Source organism: Meriones unguiculatus, chromosome 4 (assembly GCF_030254825.1).
Source record: "Meriones unguiculatus strain TT.TT164.6M chromosome 4, Bangor_MerUng_6.1, whole genome shotgun sequence".
NCBI classification, from domain to species: Eukaryota; Metazoa; Chordata; class Mammalia; order Rodentia; family Muridae; genus Meriones; species Meriones unguiculatus.
Window position 1 is genome coordinate 6,563,152 of NC_083352.1, and position 22,452 is coordinate 6,585,603.

Below are 22,452 nucleotides of genomic sequence, written 5' to 3' on the forward strand. Positions count from 1 at the left end.
CACAGGGCTCCAGGTTTTGGGTGGCTGTGGTACATGGTTTGGTTTTTAACTGAGGCTCACAGGATGCCATGGGCATTCTTGGGCCCTATAGTTTTCTGCTCAGTGTGTGGATGCTAACTCAGTGAAGTAGCTGAAAATACTCAGTGAGCGCACAGCAGAGCTTTTAGAGGCCTGTGGGAAGGACAGGAAACCTGGTGCCACTGGCATTTGGGTGTGGTCCTCCTCTCCGCCTACTGAGCCTCCCTCCCTAGAGTGGCCTCTCAGCTATGTGCCTAGTCAGTTAGGGGTGCTCTATATGTCCCCTTGTGTCATCTAGTCCTCCGGCACAAGGCCAGTTAGCCATGCCCTGGAACGTCAGCTGACACCAACTTTCTGAATGTGGCCGCATGGTACTGTCCAGTTAGCTCTTCAGGCAGTTCTGAACACACAGCAGGGGCAGACGGGCTCACTTTATTGTTGGCTAAACAGCCACAATGGCAACTTTAATATAAAGCTTTCATCACAGAAGAGCAGAAGCTGTGGCGTGGTGGCACGTGGGACTGCAGCTGCCCCATCAGCTTCCAGGTTTCTGGTGTTTGGTCCTTGGGTCCAGCAGTTCCCATGTGGAGGCTGTATTGCCTCTGTCCTGAAGGGGAAGGCTCTGAATAAGGCCACGTTCTGGTACTCAGGGTGACAGGTTGGAAAACAGTCAGAGGAAACAGAGGGATGCCACAGGAGAGGGACAGCGCTACCCAGCAGGCCCAGCTCCTTGCCCACAGGGTGCATTTACAGATCTTCCAGCTCACACACCCTTGCATCTGCCTCTGAGTGGGTCTTTCTTGGACACTGGACAGCTACCACCATCTTCCCCTGTGCTGTCTCTGTGGCATGCTGTCCCCCACATCTGCAGTATTGCTCACCTTAACATTGATGCCATGGGTGGCGAGGTCCTGGCGCAGTGCGTCACATGCCTCCAGCAAGGGCTGCCTCTCCTGGAGCTGCTGTCTCCGGGCCTCCCCAGTAGCCCCAGGTGTGGCCAATGCATACTGGCGGACCTTCAGTCTGAAGCGCACTAGCTCATCGATGACGCAGTGCAGAGCTGCTGAGCTGCTGTCTCCTGAAGCACACTGAGCCAGAGACACCGCTAAACCAGTATGCCCAGCAAGCCAGGGACCCACCCACAGCATGGGAGAGCACTCCGCTAAGTTCTAGGCTCAGGCCTGCGTATCCATGTCTTTATCAGCTTCCTAATGCTGGCCCGTCCTGGGGACGCTTGGGGGACAGGGGCATGAACAAGGCTAGTTAGCAGGATCAGCTCTGAGCAAGAGTTCATTCCTTGGCTGGTTCAAGCTAAGCTAACACCACCTGCTTTGACGCTCTCTGGCCCTCAGTGATGCCTACAGGGTGTGACAGGTGTCAGCAAAGTCCTGTCATCTCAGGAGAGGCAGCCTCCCAAGCCTTAAGCACCAGTGAAGACAAACCTTTTCGCCACAGCCAAGCATGTAAGGCAATGTAGATGTCAAATGGCCCACCCTGTGTGTGTGTGTTTGCACACATGAAGTGGTCTGTCTAGCTGTACAAACCCTGGGTGAGGGCACAAAGGACAGTCCCCTGCTAAGGCAGAGAGCAGCTTCGTGTGGAAGCCAGCGAGAGAGCCTAGGAGGGGCTACGGAAGTCAGACAGGGTTGCCATTGCTCTCCCTGAGAAGTGCAGCCTGGCCTCAGCAGCACCATGGCTCTGGGCCGGGGCCTTGTCCTTCCCGAGCAACCCTAAAGCTAGCAGGCATAGCAGAGTGAGGCGAGCGAAAAGCAAAGGACCCTAAGGGATTGGAACTCACAGGGGTGTCCATGCACGGGGCCCGAGTACCAGCAGGGTGAAGTTGTGCACACAGAGGGGTCACCTCAAGAGAGGAGCTGACCGGGGCAGCTCCCAGGATCCATAGTCAGGTGCAGTAGGTGACTTAGAGATAGCCCTGTGCTCTCAGGTGCACACACACCTCACCTCCCTGCACCGAGGCACTGACATGGACAGCTTACCCAGTTGACCAGTCTTGTGCCAGAGACTATAGTGACATCCAAAGGATGCTAGGACACATCTGGGGACATGGCCAGCCCTGTGGGTGCCATAAGCCCTGTGCTTAACTGAATTGGAATTGAACAGGGCCAGGAAACTTGTCTATTCTGATGTGGCCCAAGCATCCAAGGCACCTCTCCACTGAGAAGGCAGGAGAGGACTGTGGAAGGACCTGGCAGCCTTGCCCTTCCTGTTCAATGCACGCGAACATCACAGGAAGGGACAGGTGGATCAGGTGTCCTGAGGACAGCCAGGTCAGGCCCCAGCATTCCTGCCAGGAGCACAGGGCTAACACTCCACAGCTCGGGGGACAGGGCCTCCCATGTAACTGCTGACATCAAAGTCTGGGAAGGCAGCTGGACCCCGCGCTCTGAAGGAAGCCAGAGAGCCTCCTGCAGACGCCAGCTGTAGGGCACAAGCACCTCACTCGTGCCCGCTGCCATTTCTTACATGGGAATTGTCCTCACATGCGCCTTGCTGCACTCCAGGGTCAAAAAACTGGCAGAATGGTGGCTGACTGCCCCTCGGGACGGGCTCCAACTCTGCTGAAGTTGGCCAGTAGTAGGGGTCAGCTAACAGGTACTGCGCACCTCCAGCGAGTAAGCAAGGGACCAGTCACCTTTCTGCGAACTCTTTCCAAAGGCCGTGCCAGGGTGCATCATGCAGGCAGCTTTAGAGATGGGCATACCTGTCGATTTGCCAGAGAAATCCCAACGGTCTCAAAAAACTGCTCGACGTAGGAGATGATGGCACCAAACACAGTGGGACTTCTTGGGCCAGCAGCTTCCTGCAAGAGGATCGGTGTGAGGTCAGAGCACTTCTGCCTTGGCTTCTGTGGGCTCTCACACAGCCAGGCTCGCTGGCTAACCCTCTAGTCCAGTCAGGCTGGTAACGTGTGCCTCAGCCTCGCACGCCATGGCTGCACCCGGCACACCTGGGTCCTACGGGCTAAGCGTGACCATGGGGCACAGTGCACGGGGCATGGTGACGGGAAGCTGATGGGAGCTGAGGGTCTCAGATCTGAGCAGCAAACAAGGGAATTCTGGAAAGTCTGGCATGTCAGTCACTGACAAAGACCCATGTGAGCCAAGCTCAGTGTTCCATAATCAGCTCCAGCTCACCTTCCCCCAGAGGGGACCAGGCGGCACAGGACTCAAGGAGCGATGAATTGACACTGGTTGACCTCACTGTGTGATGTCAGCCTGAACAAGCTGGGGCTGACTGCTCGGCCCTTGGTGACCATGTAGGGGACTCAGAGAAAGGTGCCATGGTCTGCCTGGTGCCTTGTGTGGAAGTGGAGCCCCTTGTCAGGACTGTGGTACCAACTGTCACACCGGGAATCTACTCAAGAATCCAAACCTACATGTTCACCCGCTGTCATCCTCCACAATGCTGCAGCGACCAAGAAAGGACCCAGCACTGGAGCCCTATGTCACCCAAGGAAAGAAAGGTCTTCATGCACTCCCATCACATGGGGGTCCTGTGGTAGCACCCCAAAGAGCTTTGTGACCAGAGGGCCCAAGCTGAGCCCTCTTGGTGACTTCCTGACAGACACTGAGGTACAGGAGGATAAGCCCTGAGGAAAGGCTTACACTGTTCCTGCCAAGCCCCGCCCCCTCCCCCAGGAGCACGGTGAGCAGAGCGAACAGCAGCCTGACGAACAGCAGCCTGACGTGGTGCACACTTAGATCCCAGAGCTGGATCCCCCGGGAGCTGCAGCAGCAGGTGGCCTGAGAGCCAGCTGGGTGGACTTGAGTCCAGGTTCCAAGAGATAGCTTCTCATTTTGGGGGTGCTTTGTTTTTGGAGAGGGGCGGCAGTGGGTCCTACAGACTGAAATTTGGGGCGCAGCACATGCTAGGCAAACACTTCACCAGTGAGCTACCAACCCAACTTCCTGTTTGAACAAACACTGATCCTCCGTGTGCCGCCAGGCCACCAGGAAGGTTACTCAACACGCAGGATGGCAGCCATGCACCACAGCCATCCTTGCCAGGAGCACGGCCAACCCACTTGCTGCCCATGCGCATGTGCACTGCTGAGGGAAGGGACCCAGTGTGCTGCAGACTGGGCTTGTGAAGTCCCACAGAAGGGACAGCTTGCTGGGGGCTGCCCCGGTGCTGCCAGCTTTGGAAGGAGTCCAGATGGCTGGTAGAGTCAATGCCCACCCCTTCCCTAGGACAGGCCTCTACCCTGGTGTCTGCAGCGTCCATCAAGTTACCTTAGGGACTGCCCTGAGCTGTCTGTTCGCGTGGTGCACAAGGTCCAGGATGGTGGTCACAGCCCTCGGTGTGTCAAAGTCATTGGCCAGCGCAGCCCTCACGGCCTTCTCAGTGCTGGCCAGCCTGGAGTGGGACATGGGGTCACCTACGATGATGAGGCGGGTAAGAGCCTCTCCAGCAGCCCCCTGGTGCCCCAGCCTGACCTGGCACCAACCTGGGTACACAAACATCCTTCCCTTAACTCGGGGACCCTCCCTCGGTCCTGTTTACTGTTTTGTAACAAAATCTCGCAGTTACCACCTTAGCCAAATAAAAAAATTCTTGAGGGAAGGGAACCCGCCCATTTGTCGAGTGCACAGTATCCACTCAGGTGATTCTGGAATAGTCAACTGTAGCAGTGACAGTCCCCTCCCCAGCGGTGGCGGCTGACAGCCACTGGGACAAGATTGAACACAGCATGTGCAGGGCTCAGGGGGCCTGACACATGCAGGAGGGGAGGCTGCCCAGCACGCCTGCCTCCCTCAGGCACTCCTTCTTAATGTCCTCTGCGTTCTGGCCCTGTCCCGAGTGGCAGAGCAGGTCTGAGCTGCTTACCTCTCCCACAGCACACTTTCCGAGACGGGGCCACAGGTCAGCTGCCCCTTTACGTAGGCGCGAGCATCCTCCGAGAAGGAGGCCAGCCCCAGTAGGAGGTGCTTGGCCTCCAGCAGGGTGCTGTCGCTGTACTCGATGGCTGCAAAGGAAGAGACGCGTCCTGAGGAAATGCCTGTGTGCCCGAGAAGCCAGCAGAAGGCTTTGCTGTGGCCAAAGGGCTGCCTGGGCATATGGGCCCTGCCCCTGACGGGTCCAGCTGTCCTGGACCTTTGTGGGCAGCGGGGTTCGTGTGCACAGATGGGCAGACGTGACAGGGCAGTCTGGGAAGAACAGCTTCAACCTGGGCACGAAGCCCAGATATGCTTCCTGGAGAAGTTTCCTCCTGTCAACCCTGTGGGGAGGAAGCACCCACACCGCCTGGACTTAGCCCAGGTTGGCATGCTGCCTCCTCGGGCACACGGGCGCCAGCTCACCTGACCTATAGCTGGTGAGCATGCAGAAAAGCCTGAAGACGTCCGGGGAGAAGGTCTGCAGGAAGTCCTAGAAACAAGACAGGCAGCTGTCACTCAGGGTGATGTGGGAGGGGCACACACCGCGTGAAGTAGGTGTTCACCCAAGCCTTGCTGTGCCCGGCCCTCACCGTCACCGATTCCCCAGAGGCTTCTCCATCATTCATCACACCCCATAGTCACTTTCACACCAGTGGGAAGGGCTGAGAGGTATGTTCGTCAAGCGTGTGTGTGTGTGTATGTGAGGGCATGTGTACCCATGTCTGCGTATGTGTGTACATGCATCTATGTGAGTGCACGAGTGTGAATATTCGAGCGCATGCATACAAGTTTGTGTGCCCGGGTATGTGCACGTGAGTGTACACAAGTGTGTGTGCATGTACACATGTGAATACGGGTCCGTGTGTCTGAGCATGCATGAGGGGAAGTGTGTGTGTACATGCATCCGGGTGTACACGTGGCTTTGCCGTCCAGTGTGGTGAATGGCAGCCGTGTCAATTCACGTTCCTTCTGCTGTGTGCACCTTCTAAACTCCCGAGAGTGGGTTTTTCCTGCCTGAATCCCCATCAGCCACCATCAGCTCGGGCTTCCTTGTCCACCACATTGCACGCATGCCGGGCTGTGTCCTGCCAGTGTGGAAACACAACCAAGCAGGGCAGCATCCCGGGGCATGTGACTGGACGAGCAGAGAGGTCACACACATCACGACTGTGGGGACACGTTTGCGCATCTAGAACCAATGCCTCCTCCCTCAGAGGCTTCGAGGGGCCCTGCCCAAGCGCTGCTACCTGCTGCACAGCAGGTAAGCTGGGTCTCTCGCTGTTGCTGTAGACCCCTTTGCTGACGTTGGCCACACACGGAGCTGCCGCTGTGAGCGTGGCTTCTGGCGCCCGAGGCTGCAGTCAGCTGACCTGGGAGCACCCCACTGTGGCCGGGGTCTCAGGCCACAGTGCCCACCCTGCACCCCACACCTTCCCTGCGTGCATGCCTGGTTTTTGTGGACTCAGCACACAACCTACGGCTGTGATGCTATGGGCATCTTGTCTCTGAAGTTCTCTGGTTTTCTATACACCACTGTCTTCCTTTCAGACCTGGGGTAACCAGAAATCTGTGGTCTCTGCCTTGCTCTAGACAGGACGTTAGGCGACTTTGGTTTAGAAGTCTTCTGTTCAGTCTGCCTCACCACGGGATCACATCAGAGATGACAGACCTCAGAAACCCCAACCGTAACACTATTTCCCCTTTGGGCCTGTGGGGGGCACTGCTGTGGCATCAGGGTCGCAGTGCCAACAAAGGTCCAGGAGCCAGTGTCCCGGAAGCCTGTGGTTCTGCGGATAGTTATCAGGGACAGAGAAGGGGAGGGATGTGGGGACTTCGCTGTGTGCAAAGGTGTTCAGACATTATTGTTCAGTGTGTCCCCACTCTGTACTACAGATGTCACCAAGTGTCTATACTTCCCTGCTTATACCACACGACCCAGCAGAGGCTACCTGAGAGGGAAACCCGACGCTGCCTGTCTGAGTCAGTGCTGGAGAACCTCAGAGTAAAAAACAGAGTGGCCAGGAGGTCAGGCAGCATCAGTCTTGGAGAGGAGACACTGCAGGCTCTAACGGTGCTACCATGGAAAGCCTGTGAAGAGGAGGCGCTGGCACCTGTCACCCACGCTGGAGAGGTTCCCGGGCCAGGCAGGCCCTCACGAGTGAACCACTTCACGTAATCTCATCTCAAGGCACCTCACATCCACTGTGCTGTCACTTCATTTTAAAGAACCAGCTATGGCCTGGAGAGGGAGAGGAGCCAGCAGCATGATCCCCAGATGCGCAGGCTTCCTCATGGCCTCTGCCTCACCAAGTTTCTAGAAACGTGAGCTTTCATGCCAACCACGGGCCAGACCTAGTGCACTGTGTCAGGACAAGGACCACCAGGGACCAGGAATCTGACAATCATTCCTAACATGAGGCAAGAGCACCTCACCCCAATGGAAGCACGGGCCAGGGGCAGACGCAGCCTGGCCAAGGTACACTGATGAGGTAAGAGTGGTAAGAAGGGAGAAAGACAGCACACAGCTAAGAGAGACAGTTAAAAATCACCAGCTATTCTGCAAGCTACAAGAACGATGTTAATCTGACCACAGGTTTTCTCTTTGACACGGGGGGCAATGTCAAAGCTGGGTGTTCCGTCCACTGCAGTAGGATGTAAATCGCTCACTGCTCATTACCAGAGTGACACCCCAGACACACCCGGTGTGCATGACCTCTGGTGGGCCATCTACCTGAAGGTCACATTCCACCCGATGTGTCCAGGGCCCCATACCTCCAGCTCAGCCATTCACAGACTGGAAATATGGGGTGCATCTGTGCTGAGCACTGCCGACATCTTTTTCTCTCCCTTAGTCCCCCAAACAAGTGTGTAGCGAGCACTTGAACAGCATTTGCAAGTGTCAGGTGCCAGGAGTCTTGAGGAGAGGCCCTGGCTTGTGTGGAGAGATACATGCAGGCTACATGCATGTTATACTTGATGTGTGTATGTGTGGGCACGTGCATGCTTATGTGTGGAAGCTGGAGGGGCTGGCTGGAGTCGTCCCCTCCTTCCCCCAGGTAAGTCAGAACATAAAGCAAGAACATGAGCTCCAGGTTCGGTGGGAGGGCATCTGCCCAGCAGGCGAAGCCCTGGCTCTATCCCGAGTGCTAGCCACCAAACCAGAGAGAAAACACAACTCTTAAAATTTACTCCTTTGGGGCGTGGTGGTGTACACCTTTAATCCCAGCACTCAGGGAGGCAGAGGCAGGCGGATCACTGTGAGTTCAAGCCAACCTGGTCTACAGAGCGAGTCCAGGACAGCCAAGACTACACAGAGAAACCCTGTCTTGAAAAACCAAAAAAAAGAAAAAAGAAAGAAAGAAAATTTACTCCTTTATTTAACTGTTAATCATATTGTAACATTACTTTTTAAAACATTTTGTGTATAATTTAAAGCAAAAAGCTCATACACTGTTACAAGAAAAGGGGAAATGGCTACAACTTAAAAACTTGTGATTTAAGTTTGACTTAGACATATTACATATGTCCAAATAAAGAAACATGACTTTTTCTTACCAACTGTCTGTCTTCCTTCTCGGTTCTGACCCGAAGGAGTCAGAAACGATGTCTCTGCAGCAGTGGTCAGCATAGCGGTGCCCAGACCCACCTGAAGGCAGTGAGACCCCACCCCCCCAAAAGGCACTCAAAACCAGAAGATTAGGTAAGGTCACTCAAAGGCAAAGCCAGCCATGTCGATGGGTATGGGAGCCACGTGCCCCACACTGGCTGAGTCCGGGTGATGTCAACTCCCAGCAAAACTGAAGTCAAAATGCACCAAGCACATCCGCAACTCACAGCAACTCTAAAGCAACTGTGAAGGAGACATCAGAACAGAACCCTACTCATAAGAACCCCCAAGGCACGGGGCATTAAACGCCAGATGGAAGGATGCTGGGAGCAAGGCATCTTAGCTCAGATCCCTGAAGTTCATGAGAAGGAAGTCAAGACCTCATCATGAAAGGCTCTGCTGGTCTCTAACCCAGCAGCCAAACATCACCGAGCACAAGCCTAGAGGACAGCATAAGGACAATGCAGCACCCATGAGGTGCTCCCCGACGGAGCTCCCCCCGGAACAGACGTGAGCATCACTGTCAGGAACACACACACGGGAGACGACGAAATGACACCGCAAAGAAATAGACAAACTCCACACATGTAGTGTTCAAAAACACCATAGCTCAGACACTTGAGAGTCCACATGAGGAAAATGCAAGCGGAGGCTGGAAAGACGGCCCTTGTAGAGGACCTGAGCTCAATTCCCAGCACCCACGTCAGGCAGCTCACAATTACTTGTAAGTCCAGTTCCAGGGTCTCTGACACCCTCTTCTATTCCCTCACATGCATGTATCCCCCCACCCCCCACAAATGTACACACACACAATTCTACAACAGGAGCTGAGGGTCTGAGGTGGACCAGAAGCCTAACATGCACGAAGGAGCACAAATCAACCTAAAAGTCAAAAAAGATGGCGGCCAAGCAAAACCCACGGCTGTCACTGGGCCTTGGTTTTAAAAAGAAGGAAAAGCTATAAAACAGATTTGGGCACAAGGGCAGCAGTCAAATACAGTGAGATGCACTGTGGGACTGTTGGTGACTATGGCCATCTGGACTGTAGGAAGGCATCCTAGCTGTTAGGAGTTGGTTTTCTAACAGTCCAACAAGTGTGTGCACACAGGAGTGGCTGCACTACACACAGAGAAGGGCCCCAGAACAGCTCTCCCCACAACACACACCCTGGCGCAAGGGCCACTTTGGGAGGCTGAGAACCAGCAGGCCCAGGGAAGGCCTGAGAGCGGCGTCATGAGAGCCGAGCCATGAGAGGGGCATCGTGAGAGCAGTGTCCCGAGAGCAGCGCCATGGCCATGAGTGCAGCATGGCTTTTCATTTCCATCAAAGGACATTTCCATCAGCTCAGGTCCCCTCCCTGCACAGCCACAGGAGGGAGGAGGGGCTTCCACAACTGTCCCACTGCAGAGGACTGCAAGACTGCCTCACCCTCTACCCCAACTCAAGCCCTCTGCCCTGAGCCAGTGCCTCAGCCTTGGTGGGCTGGTGCAGCCACGGTGGTTGCCCTCAAACAGGCGTGTGGCACATGCTCTCTGTGTTCTCCTGTTACTCTGTCTGTGGCCACTATAATTCTCAGGCAACAGCTGAAGCTCCTCAAAGGGGCAAAGAGACTGTCCTCCCATGCACAGCAAACAGACATAACTGTGTGTGAGTCTGTGTGTGTGTGTCTGTGTGTGTGTGTATTGCTTTTTAGATCTCTTCTCAGCCTGAAATTTTGATCTCAGTTGAGAACTTCCCGGGAAGGCCCATGCACTCTGAAGGGCATTCCCCTTGGGGCTTATTCTGGGTCTGGGAGTATTCAGGGGTGCCGCTCCTAAACGCACACGACCAGGGAGGATGGAACTCGAGTGCTTATCCAGCCACTCACAAATGGGAATCTTGAAAGGAAATTTACAAGAGGAAAGAGGAAGAAGGAGGTATAGGAGCTGGAGAGATGCTAGGAGCACCACCGGTCGCTCCTGCAGGGGACACAGGTTAGATTCCCAGCACCCACCAGGAAGCTTACAACCCAAAACCATCTGTGAGGTTCCAATGGAATTGGAACCCACCGGCTTCTTCAGGTCTCCATACACACCAAGCATGCAAGCCAGACATCCAGGCAAAACACTCATACACAAAATAAACAAACAAACAAAATAAAAACAAATAAATATTTTAGAAATTTACAAAAAGAAAAGGGAAGGAAGGAAGGAAGGAAGGAAGGAAGGAAGGAAGGAAGGAAGGAAGGAGAGGAAAGGAGAGGAAAGGAGAGGAAAAGAGAGGAAAGGAGAGGAAAGGAGAGGAAAGGAGAGGAAAGGAGAGGAAAGGAGAGGAAAGGAGAGAAAGAAAAGGAAGAGATGCAATTCTGGGAAGGAGAAATGAGACGAAAGGCAGATCCACGGAGGAAGAGGAGGAAATACAGCAGACCTACAGCAGGTGTCCTGCACCTTGAGACAGGGTAAAGACCCCTTGAGGCCCCAGGGCCATGCAGGGCTGGGACAGACTATGGGTTGTAATGGTTTTACCCTGCAGAGGCCCCTAAACCACTTCAGCAGGCATCAGCCACACAGGGACCACACACAGCCTCAATTACCTTAATGGTGATGTAGTTTTTTAGGGATTTGGACATTTTTTCTTCTTTGCCTTTCACATGCAAATGCCCTGAAACAAAAAGAAAAGTGTCCCCTCTGAGCTGGGGGGGGGGGTGACCTCCCACAGTCCCAGCCTCTTCTTAGGCAGCCCTGAAGATCCTGAGTTGGGGAGACCCCTGTACAGTTCACAGGACAACAGAAGGGAGCCCAGCTTCTTTATCCACAGCCCTGAGCCAGGGCACAGCTGGGCCGACAGAGCCACACGGCTTGTGCCAGCCCAGGACGTATGGCAGTAACCCACACCTGCTCCTGAGAAGTGTGCCATGTGTGCCCTCCAGGACCCACACAGCCCCAAGGCCACACGCCTTCTCACCCACGCATTCCTGTCCTATCCCGGAACACAACGGTAACCGGCTGGTCACCTGGCTAGCCCTGAGTCTGAGGTGTGGCTGTTAGTTTTTCTGCCTCAGCTGTCTGTCCAGGCTCCTCCAAAGCTGTCTGTCATTTTCCCACAGGTACATGAAACACAGGAGAAAACCAAACCCACACAGGAGAAAACCAAACCCACGCAGGGAACCTCTAACTTGGGGTGTGTCTCAACAAGGCTCATCTCCAGGGGAGGGCCTTGCTGTCACAGACAGATTTTCCCTCTTTGCAAACACACCTTCACACAGGGTGCTGTAAGATGGCTTTTCCTGAGAAGATTTAAGTGCCTTCTCCAAAGAAATGTAACCATGAGCCTCTAATTCTGTATAAGGTCATACCGTTACTACAGTATCTGGAAAATGGAATGCTTGGGAGTTAAGAACACATCACGGGTCTTTACCATGCTTCAGGCCAGCAGCCTCTCTTGTGGGCCCCCATGGAGCGGCACCACCAGCGTGGCCTTGCATTTCATGTCACCTTCAGGGCACCCAGCTTCCAGAGTCTAGGGCTTAATGAGCCTGCATTTGCCTGTGTCCCACGGTGGAGACACTTGTGTTTGGTACCTCATAACTCCACGGCTGCCGAACATTTATCCCGACTCTGCCCCACACACACACCCGAGCTGTCATTTGAAAGGGCAGTGACCCCGTGACCTTCAGCAGACTTGACATGTGGGGTTTCCAGCTTATCACTGGGGCTCTGACGCCATCAAGCTCAGAGTCAGGCTCATTCCCACTTCTGACCTGCTTCTGGGAACCACGGCCACTGCCAAGCCACTGGGTTCTTTGTTGTTGGAGGTGCTGACTTTTTGAGACAAGGTCTCTTTATTCCTGGTAGTTCTAGAACTCACTGTATAGACTGGGTTGGTCTCAAACTCATAGAGATCGGCCTGCCTCTGCCCCTCCCCCAATGCTAGCCCTGAACCCTACCCGCACGTCCTGGAGCTACTTTCATAGTACTGGAAGGTGCTATGCTGACCTCTGAGGGAGAAGAGTCATTTAAGGTGTCACCAGCAGTGAACTCTGGAAGCTACAGCACTGACCTGCCAGGCAAGGTGATGCAATGGTGGCACAAAGGTATGGTAACCTGTAGCAATATTTATAAGAATATCTCTTATAGTCAAAGACAATGGAACTTTTTCTGGACCTCACAGCCAAGTTAATAGTATACCTTGCAGCCTGTTTGTTTGAGCTGCCTTTAAGAGAACAATGGAAAACTCGAACGATTTTGCTTGGGGTCTCTCATGTAATCAACTTTTACCACCTAAGCTGAGGCAGGGTGTTCCTCTGAAGTAACTTCCATGGCCCCGCCCCCGAGAACACTGCCTGTGTGAATGTATGTGTGCTATAATAATCACTTGCTGAAAAGAGCAAGCAGGTCAAAAGGGACCGTATTCAACAAACAACCACTGCACATGCCGAAAGTGATGGACATAACTTTATGACAGTGTGTCTGTGGTACAGAGAGCTTCGGGTGAGCCGGGGTTGGCTGGAGAAAAACTTACTCCTTTGTAAAACTCTGTCAAAAGATTTCCATAACATATCCTCACTCCTTTCCCGTGTGATCCAGTGAATTCAGAGAAGAGCTCTTCGGTAGACACACAAGACACAGGCTCATAGCCAGACATCAGGAGGTACAGACAGACACACATCACACAGACTGCAGACAAGCCAGAAACCACAAAATAGAGCCAGATGGAAGGCACAAGGAGAGAAGTGGAGAGTTTGAATTTGGATTTTCTCACTCACATTAATCCCACGGGAAATGCTGAATTTGACTTCCTTAATGTAACATCAATGCAATTTGGTGCCTCTGAGATTCTCTTCAGTGCATTTAACCAACGTAGTCACCGACCACCACTTTCTGACTGGATCTGAGGCCTACTCCACAGGAGGGAATTGTGTACATGGTTCAGATGGCCTAAGGCCCTAGCAGGGAGCCTACTACTGTCACTTTGCTGAACAACACAGTATCAAACTGCCTCCTAAATACCTGTGTTAGACACTCGGGTCAGTGCTGCCCCAGCTTTGGCCAGAAAAGCCTCCTTCTGCAGTGGGCAGAAGTCAGCGCAGACTCACAAGTGGCCAAAGTGCTGAGGATACGTTACTGTTGGGAGCCCAGACCTAAATCTAGTGCCTCAAGGCTCAAGGAACATCTCAGGAAAAAGGCTAGAAGAATCTAAGAGGCAGAAGACGGGAGGGTGATGTGAAATGCCCTGTGGGTGGGGTATGGCTGCTGTACCCGGGAGCTTGCTGCTATGGTTACCAACATAAGACCGACACAAGATCACACCAGCAAGACGGCCGGAGTGTGGACAGTGTCAATATGGTCAAGACACACTGTCCACATCCATGAGACGGGCAAAGAAGAAAGAAAAGATGCCATACAAAAACGCAAACAAGGATCGCAGTGTAACTCACCCACTGCCCTGCCCGCAGATCTGTGTCTCCCACAGGCAGGGCTGCCACAACCAGAAAAGCAGTTTGCCTCAAATCGGGCTTACCAGAGTGCAGGAAGTAATTTCCCCACTGACGGCACTGGTGGAACACTTCACTCTGTGCAATCTCGTTCTCATGGTGCGGGAAAGCCAGGTCTATGCCGCCCGTGTGGATGTCCAGGTGGCTTCCAAAGACCTCGCTGTGGGGCAGAGTGCAAGTACCTGTGAGCTGCCTCTTCCTCACACTCCCAGTAGCACTCCTCATGCCATAAAAATGTGGTATTGCTCAGCTGCACACGGATCTACCAGCCTGGCGGGGAGGAGGGGGAGCCAGCTGTTGGAGCTGTCAGGACCCTAGGCAAGCACAGGGTTGCCTGAAAACAGGGAGGGTACTACCCCCCCCCCCAGCTGGTAGAGGGGTTACTCCTGAGACGTGTAGATTCTGCACCTGGGAGAGGTGGACTGGCCAGAGCATTGGCACTGATGTGGCTTTCCTGAGGTGCCATGCTACCCAAGGTTCTCTTTGCACTTAAATGCTCTCAGGCTTGAGCTACCTGTCAGGGCCCATGGAGTACCTGATGCTGTGTGACAGCCTCTTCTGCCAGCTGAAGGAGGCCATACAGGAAGGCTCACACGTGGCCGAGGCTGGCCATTCCTCTCATGGCCCCAGTAGCTGCCCTCTAGCTTCATCACTGTTTTTTCCCCTCAGCTAGGCCACCCTGTGATACCTGGCTTGAACATTTTCAGCCTGGGAACTGCTGGAGCCTTACCTGGCCATGGCGGAGCACTCGATGTGCCAACCGGGCCGTCCATCTCCCCATGGCGAGGCCCAGAACACCTCCTGAGGCTTGGCTGCCTTCCACAGGGCGAAGTCGCTGGTGTGTCGCTTGTCAGAGTCAGCTGTGGGTGACAGAGGGCTGACGAGTGAGAAACCGCAGGGCGGCACTCACCACACATGTCGCAGCTGCAATGATGGTGCATCCCCTGTGCATCTTCCTCCTCGCAAACCCCGTGCCTCCTCCTCCCACACTCTTCCCCATGGGGCAGGATCCAAGAAGTCAGGCCACGGAGCCTGCTGCCACGAGACCGGAGCCCAGTGCCTGGACACTTCTGCTCAGCCACTTTTGAGGGACTGAGTTCCTAATGACATTCTTCACAATGACAGCCATCCTCCAGGGCAAAGGGCTATCAAAGAAAGATGTCAGGATAGACCAGGAACGTCAAGAACAAGGACAAGGAAAATCAAGAAAAGAAAGAGCAAGCAGAGATGTAGCAGTCCCCCTAGGGACTGTGCAAAGCTGTTGGGTTTACCAGACCTGAAAGGGTTCGGCAAGTCCCCTGGACTAACTCTGTCCTCCCTTAAATGCACACAGTCAAGTCACTGTTCCATGGCTGTCATTAGGTTTACTGTCCCTGCTCACATACATCTACAGAAACGAGGTTACTGGGACAGTCGGGACCTCCGCCCCACAGTGCCATGCACAAGGGGGGGTCCATTGGGAATCACAGGCCAGCAAATGGGACTGGATGGGCACAACAGGCCCACAGTAACGTGGAGGGCTTTGCAGCACACTGCTGTCGGGCAGAGTTGGCAGGAACAGACAGGAGTTGGGCAGGGTAGCAGGGACAGACAGACATTACAAGTAAGAGATCAGTCTTAGCAGAGGCAACATACAAAAACAAATAACCAAGGAGTGGTGTTCTAGGAGGCTGGCTGCCCAGGCTGGGCTACCTATATCCCCCAGGGCCGGCTCCACCTATGCAGCTTCCCTGAACACGCTGACCACCTCCAAACAAACACGCTGACCACCCCCCGAACACACTGACTACCTCCAAACACACTGACTACCCACTGAACACCCTGGCTACCTCCAAACACCCCCAACTACTCTCCCGAACACCCTGACTACTCCCCCGAACACCCTCACCACCTGCAAGGCTGATATATGCCTGGGTGCCAGCCGTGGGAGTTTAAGGATGATGGAGTTTTCAGTACACACTGGTTCATTTGGAAGTCAGATATGCTGTCTCTTGTGTCTAGATCTTGAGAAACGACTACACTTCAAAGAAAAAGGAAAAGCCGCTGGCACCAGGCAGGCAGGGTGACTCACGAGGCACAAGAAAATGGAGGCTGTCAGGCTTCATTGACAACACAGTTAGGAAAAAGCGATCTGTGGGCTCCAGGACACACTGTGGACCAGGGGCATGTCCAAGGAAACTGACTTTAAGGGAAAACGGTACAAGTGTTACTGTTACATGTACAAACACGTGCAATGTCCCCAAGCAGAGGGTCCCTCCAGGAAACTGCTGCAAACAAATCCACGTCAGGCCACAGGCTGGGTGGACCCCAAGGCAGCCAGGGCCATCATACACACGGGGGACCAATCTGAGCGACAAGAGAAGGGGCAGTGCATGAAAAGGGGCCTTCTAGCACGCAGGCTTCAGGACAACAGAGGACAGTGGCCACCTGTCAAGCTCAGTGTCCGGGATGAGTGGCACTGAACAGAAAGGGTCCACCAAACCTTGAGTGACAGCTTCGATGATCAGGGTCTTGGCAAGCCCATTTCACCCTCTCACACACACAGTTACGTGCTCAGCCTGCTGAGCAGTCTGGAGAAGAGTGGGTGTGAGGGGCTCACTGCCCACTCTGTCCACTTCCCACGACAGAAATCACAGAGCTTCCAGAACTCCAGTGGAAGAGTATCCAGTGCTGCTAACCACAGAGCACCTCTCCAGCCCTTCCCTTACGCTTCACCGTTGCCATAGAAACTGCACTAAGAAGTAACCAAGTAACAGCCTGTCTATGTAAAGTACTCCAGCAAGCAAATAAGAAAATGACAGAGGTGGAATACCACTGTCACAGATTTGCAACCAAGAATGTATGCTGATGGCTGAAGGCACATAAAAAGAAGCCACGAGGTCTTCTGTGTCTTTTGGTGATGAGTGTGTTGTCCACATCTGCAGATACTCAGAACTGTACTAAGCCGGTAAATTAAATGACCAACCTGTAATTTAACCAGGAAGCACATGGCATGCAGGGAAGCCAGCAAGCCCCACCTAGTAAATGGGGATGGGACGGAAGGCTGGGAGGGGAGAAGGGGAGGAAGGCAAGAGAAATATCATAGACAGGAATGCAAACCACCTAGAGATGAGCACAGAGTCAGGGACCCACGTGAGGATCATCAGGCACCTGGGATGGGGAGGAGGGGAGGCAAGCACTGTCATAGGGAGGGGTTGCTACCAAGGGGCCAGAGCTGGGCAGAGGTGGTGCAAAAGCATAATGCTAGCACCCCAGTGCCAGGGCCACTCCACTTCACTGGGTGACCACAGGCCCTCAACCTAGGTATGAGAAGGACCTACTTTGCATCCTTCCTGTTGAGTTACTACTACAATTCCAGATCTGAAAAAAGTGAAAACCCTTGCTCTAAAAGGATACACTGGAGCAGTGGAGCCTGTCATGGCGCCAGAAGGGCTCAGTGCCTTTGTTTTGTTAACCGCTAATCCCCAATTCCAAACCTTTACTCCCACTGCCTATTTGAATAAGGCACTTCCAACAGTGCTGTAGTGAGAGTTGGGTGTGGGGATGGGGAATGGAGAACGAGGGGCTGGGGGGCACCTGTCACTCATTGCTGGGGACACAGGGTGGTGTTGGCACTTTGGAAGACAGTTGGCAACGTCTCACAAAACCAAACAGGCGACACAGCCATCACACTCCTTGGTGTTTACCCGAGATGCTGAAAACATTCACATAAAATCCTGCATGTGGATGCTCGCAGTAGCCTAATCCCCAACTGCCCAAACATGAATACAGTCAAGATGGACTTTAGTAAGTGGACAGACTAAGAAACTCCAGCACACAGACGCTGGACCACAGAAGACAAGGCATCCATCATCCAGTATCAGTGAGAGCCAAGCTACAAAGCATGCAAAGACCTGCAAAGCTTGAAAGCACATTACCAGCCAGGCATGGTCATCACACCTCTAACCTCAGTCCTCAGGAGGCCAAAGAAAGTAGACTTCCTCAAGATCAAGGATACCTTGGGCCACACAGTATCAAGCATGACTGTATTCAAAAGCAAAGCACAGAAGCCTGTAAATAACAGAAAGAAGCCAGCCTGGAATGTGTACAACTTTGCAACATTCTGGAGAAACAAAATTAGGGATAGTAAAAAGGTCACTAGGTAGCAAAGGCAGGAGAAGCAATGCGCACAGATGGTCTCAGGGCTGGGAAACCACTGCAGGAGACTGCATTGTGTGGGAATGTGGCAGGCGACACTTCTCCACACCAAGGGACACCCACCGCTCTGATGTTCAGACTGCTGGGGGAGATGGGCTGAGCAGGGAAGAGGTCAAATGCGCACTCTGTACTTTCACCCTGTTAGGCTATAAACCCCAAGTGGCACTGAAAACACAAAGACTGGAAATAACGTTGAAAGCCATGCCCGGTGGTATACGTCTGCAGTCCCGGCACTGGCTGTGCCCTGTGGCACACATCTGCAGTTCTGACTTGGGAAATAAAAGAAGGATCTGGAGGTCCAGGCCATTCTCCACGGTACAGCACTTTTCAGGCTCGCCTTCACTACATGATACTTCCCCACAACCAGAACTAGCTTGCTTCTGCCAGAACTCTGTCCCAGAGCTGCCTTCCTGAAAGGCTCAACTCAGGCTGCCTTGAACCATAGGTATAGAGACCCCTGAATGCGCTATTCAGTAGCACAAGTAGGAAGCTATTGATTGGGCAAAAGCACATATCATTTCCGAGAGCCCAAGGAGAGATCCGATTTAAACTAGGTATGTTGACACACATCTTTACTCCCAGCTCTTGGCCTCACTCTGTGCGTTCTGAGGACAGCCTGGTCTACACAGAAAGTTCCAGGACAGCCAGGGCTACACAGTGAAACCCTGTCTCAAAACTAAGCTTAAACGATTAAAACCTTCTCTGGCAATGAATGTATTACACACAAGTGTTTATCCACAGACACCCTGAAGTTGGACTATGCCTGTAATCAGGAATTAAGTCGCATATGCCATGGAGGGAAAGCCATGGAACACAGGCAGCAGCCCCCTGAGCAAGCAGGGGCTGGGGCTGTTCTTCGGGAGGAGACACGGGGGAAGGCATTCAGGAGAAACATCATAGAAGGTCTGGGGACACAAAGCAGCTGGGGCCACCTGAGGGTCATGAATTATCCCAGTAGCTTAAAGGAGCATGCTTCCACACCCAACATCCTTAATCGTTTAAATCTAGTTCCACACGCTTATTCTTTCTCCTCCATAAAAGTGATTTCGACCTAACGAAGTGTCAAAGCACAGATAGCACAGGGATACACTGATGTATTTGTGAACTTAGCATACACTAGCCAGCAGTAGAAGAGGGTCATGCTATGACATGCGTGCATGTGGTCCCATGCAGAGAAAATTCTAGAAGTAAAAAGAGGGAACAATTAGCATGGCTGGGTGCAGAGCAGGACAGAACACGGGATGCTGAGCTTGCATTCAAACTGTCCTCTGCAAAGATCACGTCTTCATGGAAATAGATCAAGCCCACAGCAGGGTTAGGGACCCCGAGTCACCCCATGTCTCCCAGCTCCAGATCTAATGCTCAGAGGCGGAGGCCTGTGGGACACACATGAGCACCTACCCGGCTCTGCAGCTGCGTTGGGAACCATGCTGACCAGCTTGCCATACTTGTCCCCTCGTGCGCGCAGATCGAAGTACACGCTGCCTGTGCGACAGAGACAGTCATGAGTTCAGCGCTTCCCCGCCCAGGCGTCTGTGAAGTCTAATGTCGAACAGCAGTTACAGTTCTGCACGTGGCCACCATCAGGCCAGAACCGAAAAGAGCACCATGGTCGCGTTAACATTACCTGGGCACAACATGAACGGCAAGTGCAAACGCAGAGACACAAGAAAGACGTCTTTGGTAAAGGTTGGCACAGTCCTTTTAGGTAGGGTGAAATAAGGAAGGAGGGAGGGAGGGAAGGAAGGAAGGAGGGAGGGAAAGAAGGAAGGAGGGAAGGAAGGAAGGAAGGAAGGAGGGAAGGAAGGAAGGAAGGAAGGAGGGAAGGAAGGAAGGAAGGAAGGAAGGAAGGAAGGAAGGAAGGAAGGAAAGAGAGAGTAAAGAGGCCTTATAAGATAAGCCTATAATCCCAGGAAAACAAGTTCAAAGCTACACAGAGACCCCATCATTAAAACAGTAAGGCTATATAGAGAAACCCTGTCTTGAAAAAACAAAACAAACAACAAAACAAAAATCCCACGCTCGCTTCTTTGGCACACTAATTTAAAAGGACACTATTCTTGGGGCTGGAGAGATGCTTCAGTCAGTAAAGTGCTGCTGTGCAAACATGAGGACCTGAGTTCAAATCCCCAGAACTCACATAACAAGTCAGGTATGGGAGTGTGTGCCAGTAACCCCGGCCCAAGGCTGGCTGGAGACAAACAGATCTTGAAACTCATTGGGCAGCCAGACTAGCTGAATCTACAAGGCTTCAGGTTCTGTGAGAGTTGTGTTTCAGCATAAGGTCAGAAGGAAGACACTCAGTGTCTACCTCAGGCTTGCTTACACACACACACACACACACACACACACACATGCACACATGCACGCACACGCACACACACTGTCCTAGTTAGGGATTCTGTTATTGTGAAGAAACACCATGACCAAAAGCAAGTTGGGGAGGAAAGGGTTTATTTGGTTCACACTTCCACATTGTAGTCCATCACTGCTTTCCTACAGAACCCAGGACACCAGCCCAGGGGTGACGCCCCTACAATAGGCTGGCCTCCCCATCAGTCACTAACTGAGAAAATGCCAAACAGCTGGTTCTCATGGAGGCCTTTCCTCAGCTGCGGCTCTTTCCTCTCTGATGACTCTAGCTTGGTCAAGTTCACACAAGCCAGCCAGTGCACACATGCATGTACACCCAACACAAGCATGAGCCATACACACTACCACACCACACACACAGAGACAGTAACCTCTACCCAGGCACCTTCTACATACACCAACACTGGCTGCACACTGCACGCACCTCTGGGTCGTTCTGCTGAGGTGCCTGTGACCACCCCCCTTTTCAGACTCAGTGAAAGAAGCTCTACCAGGACGGCTTAGAGCACGCTGAATTTGAGGCAGAGTTAGCCGCAGCATGCCTGGGAGCGAGAGCCAGCACCAGCACTGACTGCGTCCACACCCAGCCACCAGGAGGGCTGTGCTCCCCGGCTAGTCTGTGCTCACTGAGGCCATGCACCTCAAACATGCTACCTGCCATGTGAAGACCAGCATCCATGACTGTCACTAGCAAACACTACAGGAGTCATTCCCAGCTGTGTACACGGTCCATCTTCCTGCTCGTTCTACAGCCTAGCTGCTTACCGATTTGGACCTGTGCTATCCTTCCGGGGAACAATGATCTTCAAAGCGTTAAGACAAGGCAGCTCTGTGCCTGGCAGACACAGGCAGCCCCAGGTGCCTGCACTATGGTCTAAGCTCTCAGGGAGACAGTGGTTACTGCAGGAGGGGAGGGGGTAGGGTGACTACCCTGGAAATCAAAGCCAGCAAACCAGGCAGCATCTTGGCCTGTGCCCTCAGAACCCTGGTCACACACAGTCCACTGATGAGCTAGACCCTACCCTTACACCCAGCCCAACCAGCCCAAGATGCAGAGTGGAAGACGGGAAAGGCCAGGAGAGCTGCCTCCTAGGTACATACTCTGAAATGCCTGGAAAGAAACTGGCTGGCAGACAGGCAGCATCCTTCATTTGCCTTGCTGAGGTTACCAATTTGCTGAACAGATTGGTTTTCACAAACAGTTCAGAGATCAAGATACAGCTAAATCCTGTGGAACTGTCGCAAGGCCCAAGCTGCTGCAGTTTGAATATAAGATGTTCTGAATTAACTTACAGTAACACATAGTGATGTAGCAACACAAGGCGAGGCATGATGGCACACGCCTTTAATCCCAGCAGAGGCAGGTGGAAGGCAGCAGTTCTCTGAGTTCCAGCCAGCCAGCGCTACACAGTGAGATACTTTCTTGAAGAAAGGACGAACAAAGACGGATGTATGCATGCACGCAGGCAGGCACACATGTGCAGACAGCACTCACTCCTGGAGAACAGCAGCTGAGGAAACACTGTGGTCCTCCAAAGCAGAAACTCAGGCTCATGGTCACTTTCTACCCTGTGACAACAATTACCCTAAACTGGAACAGGCTAGGATGCGACCCCAGTCTTTTCAAACTGCTTCACTGGAGACAAATTCCAAATCTGCCACAGTAGAGCACATGGAAACTTTCCGTGTGCAGGCACTGGCACATCACCTCCCCTGTGAGCTGGGTTCTAGGGGGCACGTGCCCAGGACCTGACTCCATTCCTGGCCCTTCACCTGGACGAGCACCTCAACCCTTTCTTACCACAGCTGTGAGCAGCTACCGAGTAAAAACAAAAGAAAGCAGCTGAGCAAGCCAAGAGGAGCAAGCCAGGAAGCAGCACCCTCCA

At 53.2% G+C, this 22,452-nt stretch overlaps 1 protein-coding gene across 2 annotated transcripts in view; it reads right to left on the minus strand.

Annotated features, from left to right (window-relative positions):
- Cars2 (cysteinyl-tRNA synthetase 2, mitochondrial) overlaps positions 1-22,452 on the minus strand; it is a 34,400-nt gene that overhangs the window by 3,314 nt on the left and 8,634 nt on the right. Inside the window, exons 6-15 of one of the 2 annotated variants that reach the window (XM_021637517.2) lie at positions 19,595-19,678; positions 14,727-14,856; positions 14,023-14,156; positions 11,096-11,163; positions 5,340-5,406; positions 4,867-5,005; positions 4,272-4,395; positions 2,741-2,839; positions 900-1,106; positions 432-625 (exon numbers count right to left, since the gene is read on the minus strand). In XM_021637517.2, the coding sequence (XP_021493192.1) occupies positions 554-625; positions 900-1,106; positions 2,741-2,839; positions 4,272-4,395; positions 4,867-5,005; positions 5,340-5,406; positions 11,096-11,163; positions 14,023-14,156; positions 14,727-14,856; positions 19,595-19,678 (1,124 nt within the window). In that variant the 3' untranslated portion in view covers positions 432-553. Of the gene's footprint in view, positions 1-431; positions 626-899; positions 1,107-2,740; positions 2,840-4,271; positions 4,396-4,866; positions 5,006-5,339; positions 5,407-11,095; positions 11,164-14,022; positions 14,157-14,726; positions 14,857-19,594; positions 19,679-22,452 lie in introns of those variants that run through there. The other variant, XM_021637516.2, reaches the window with a different exon arrangement.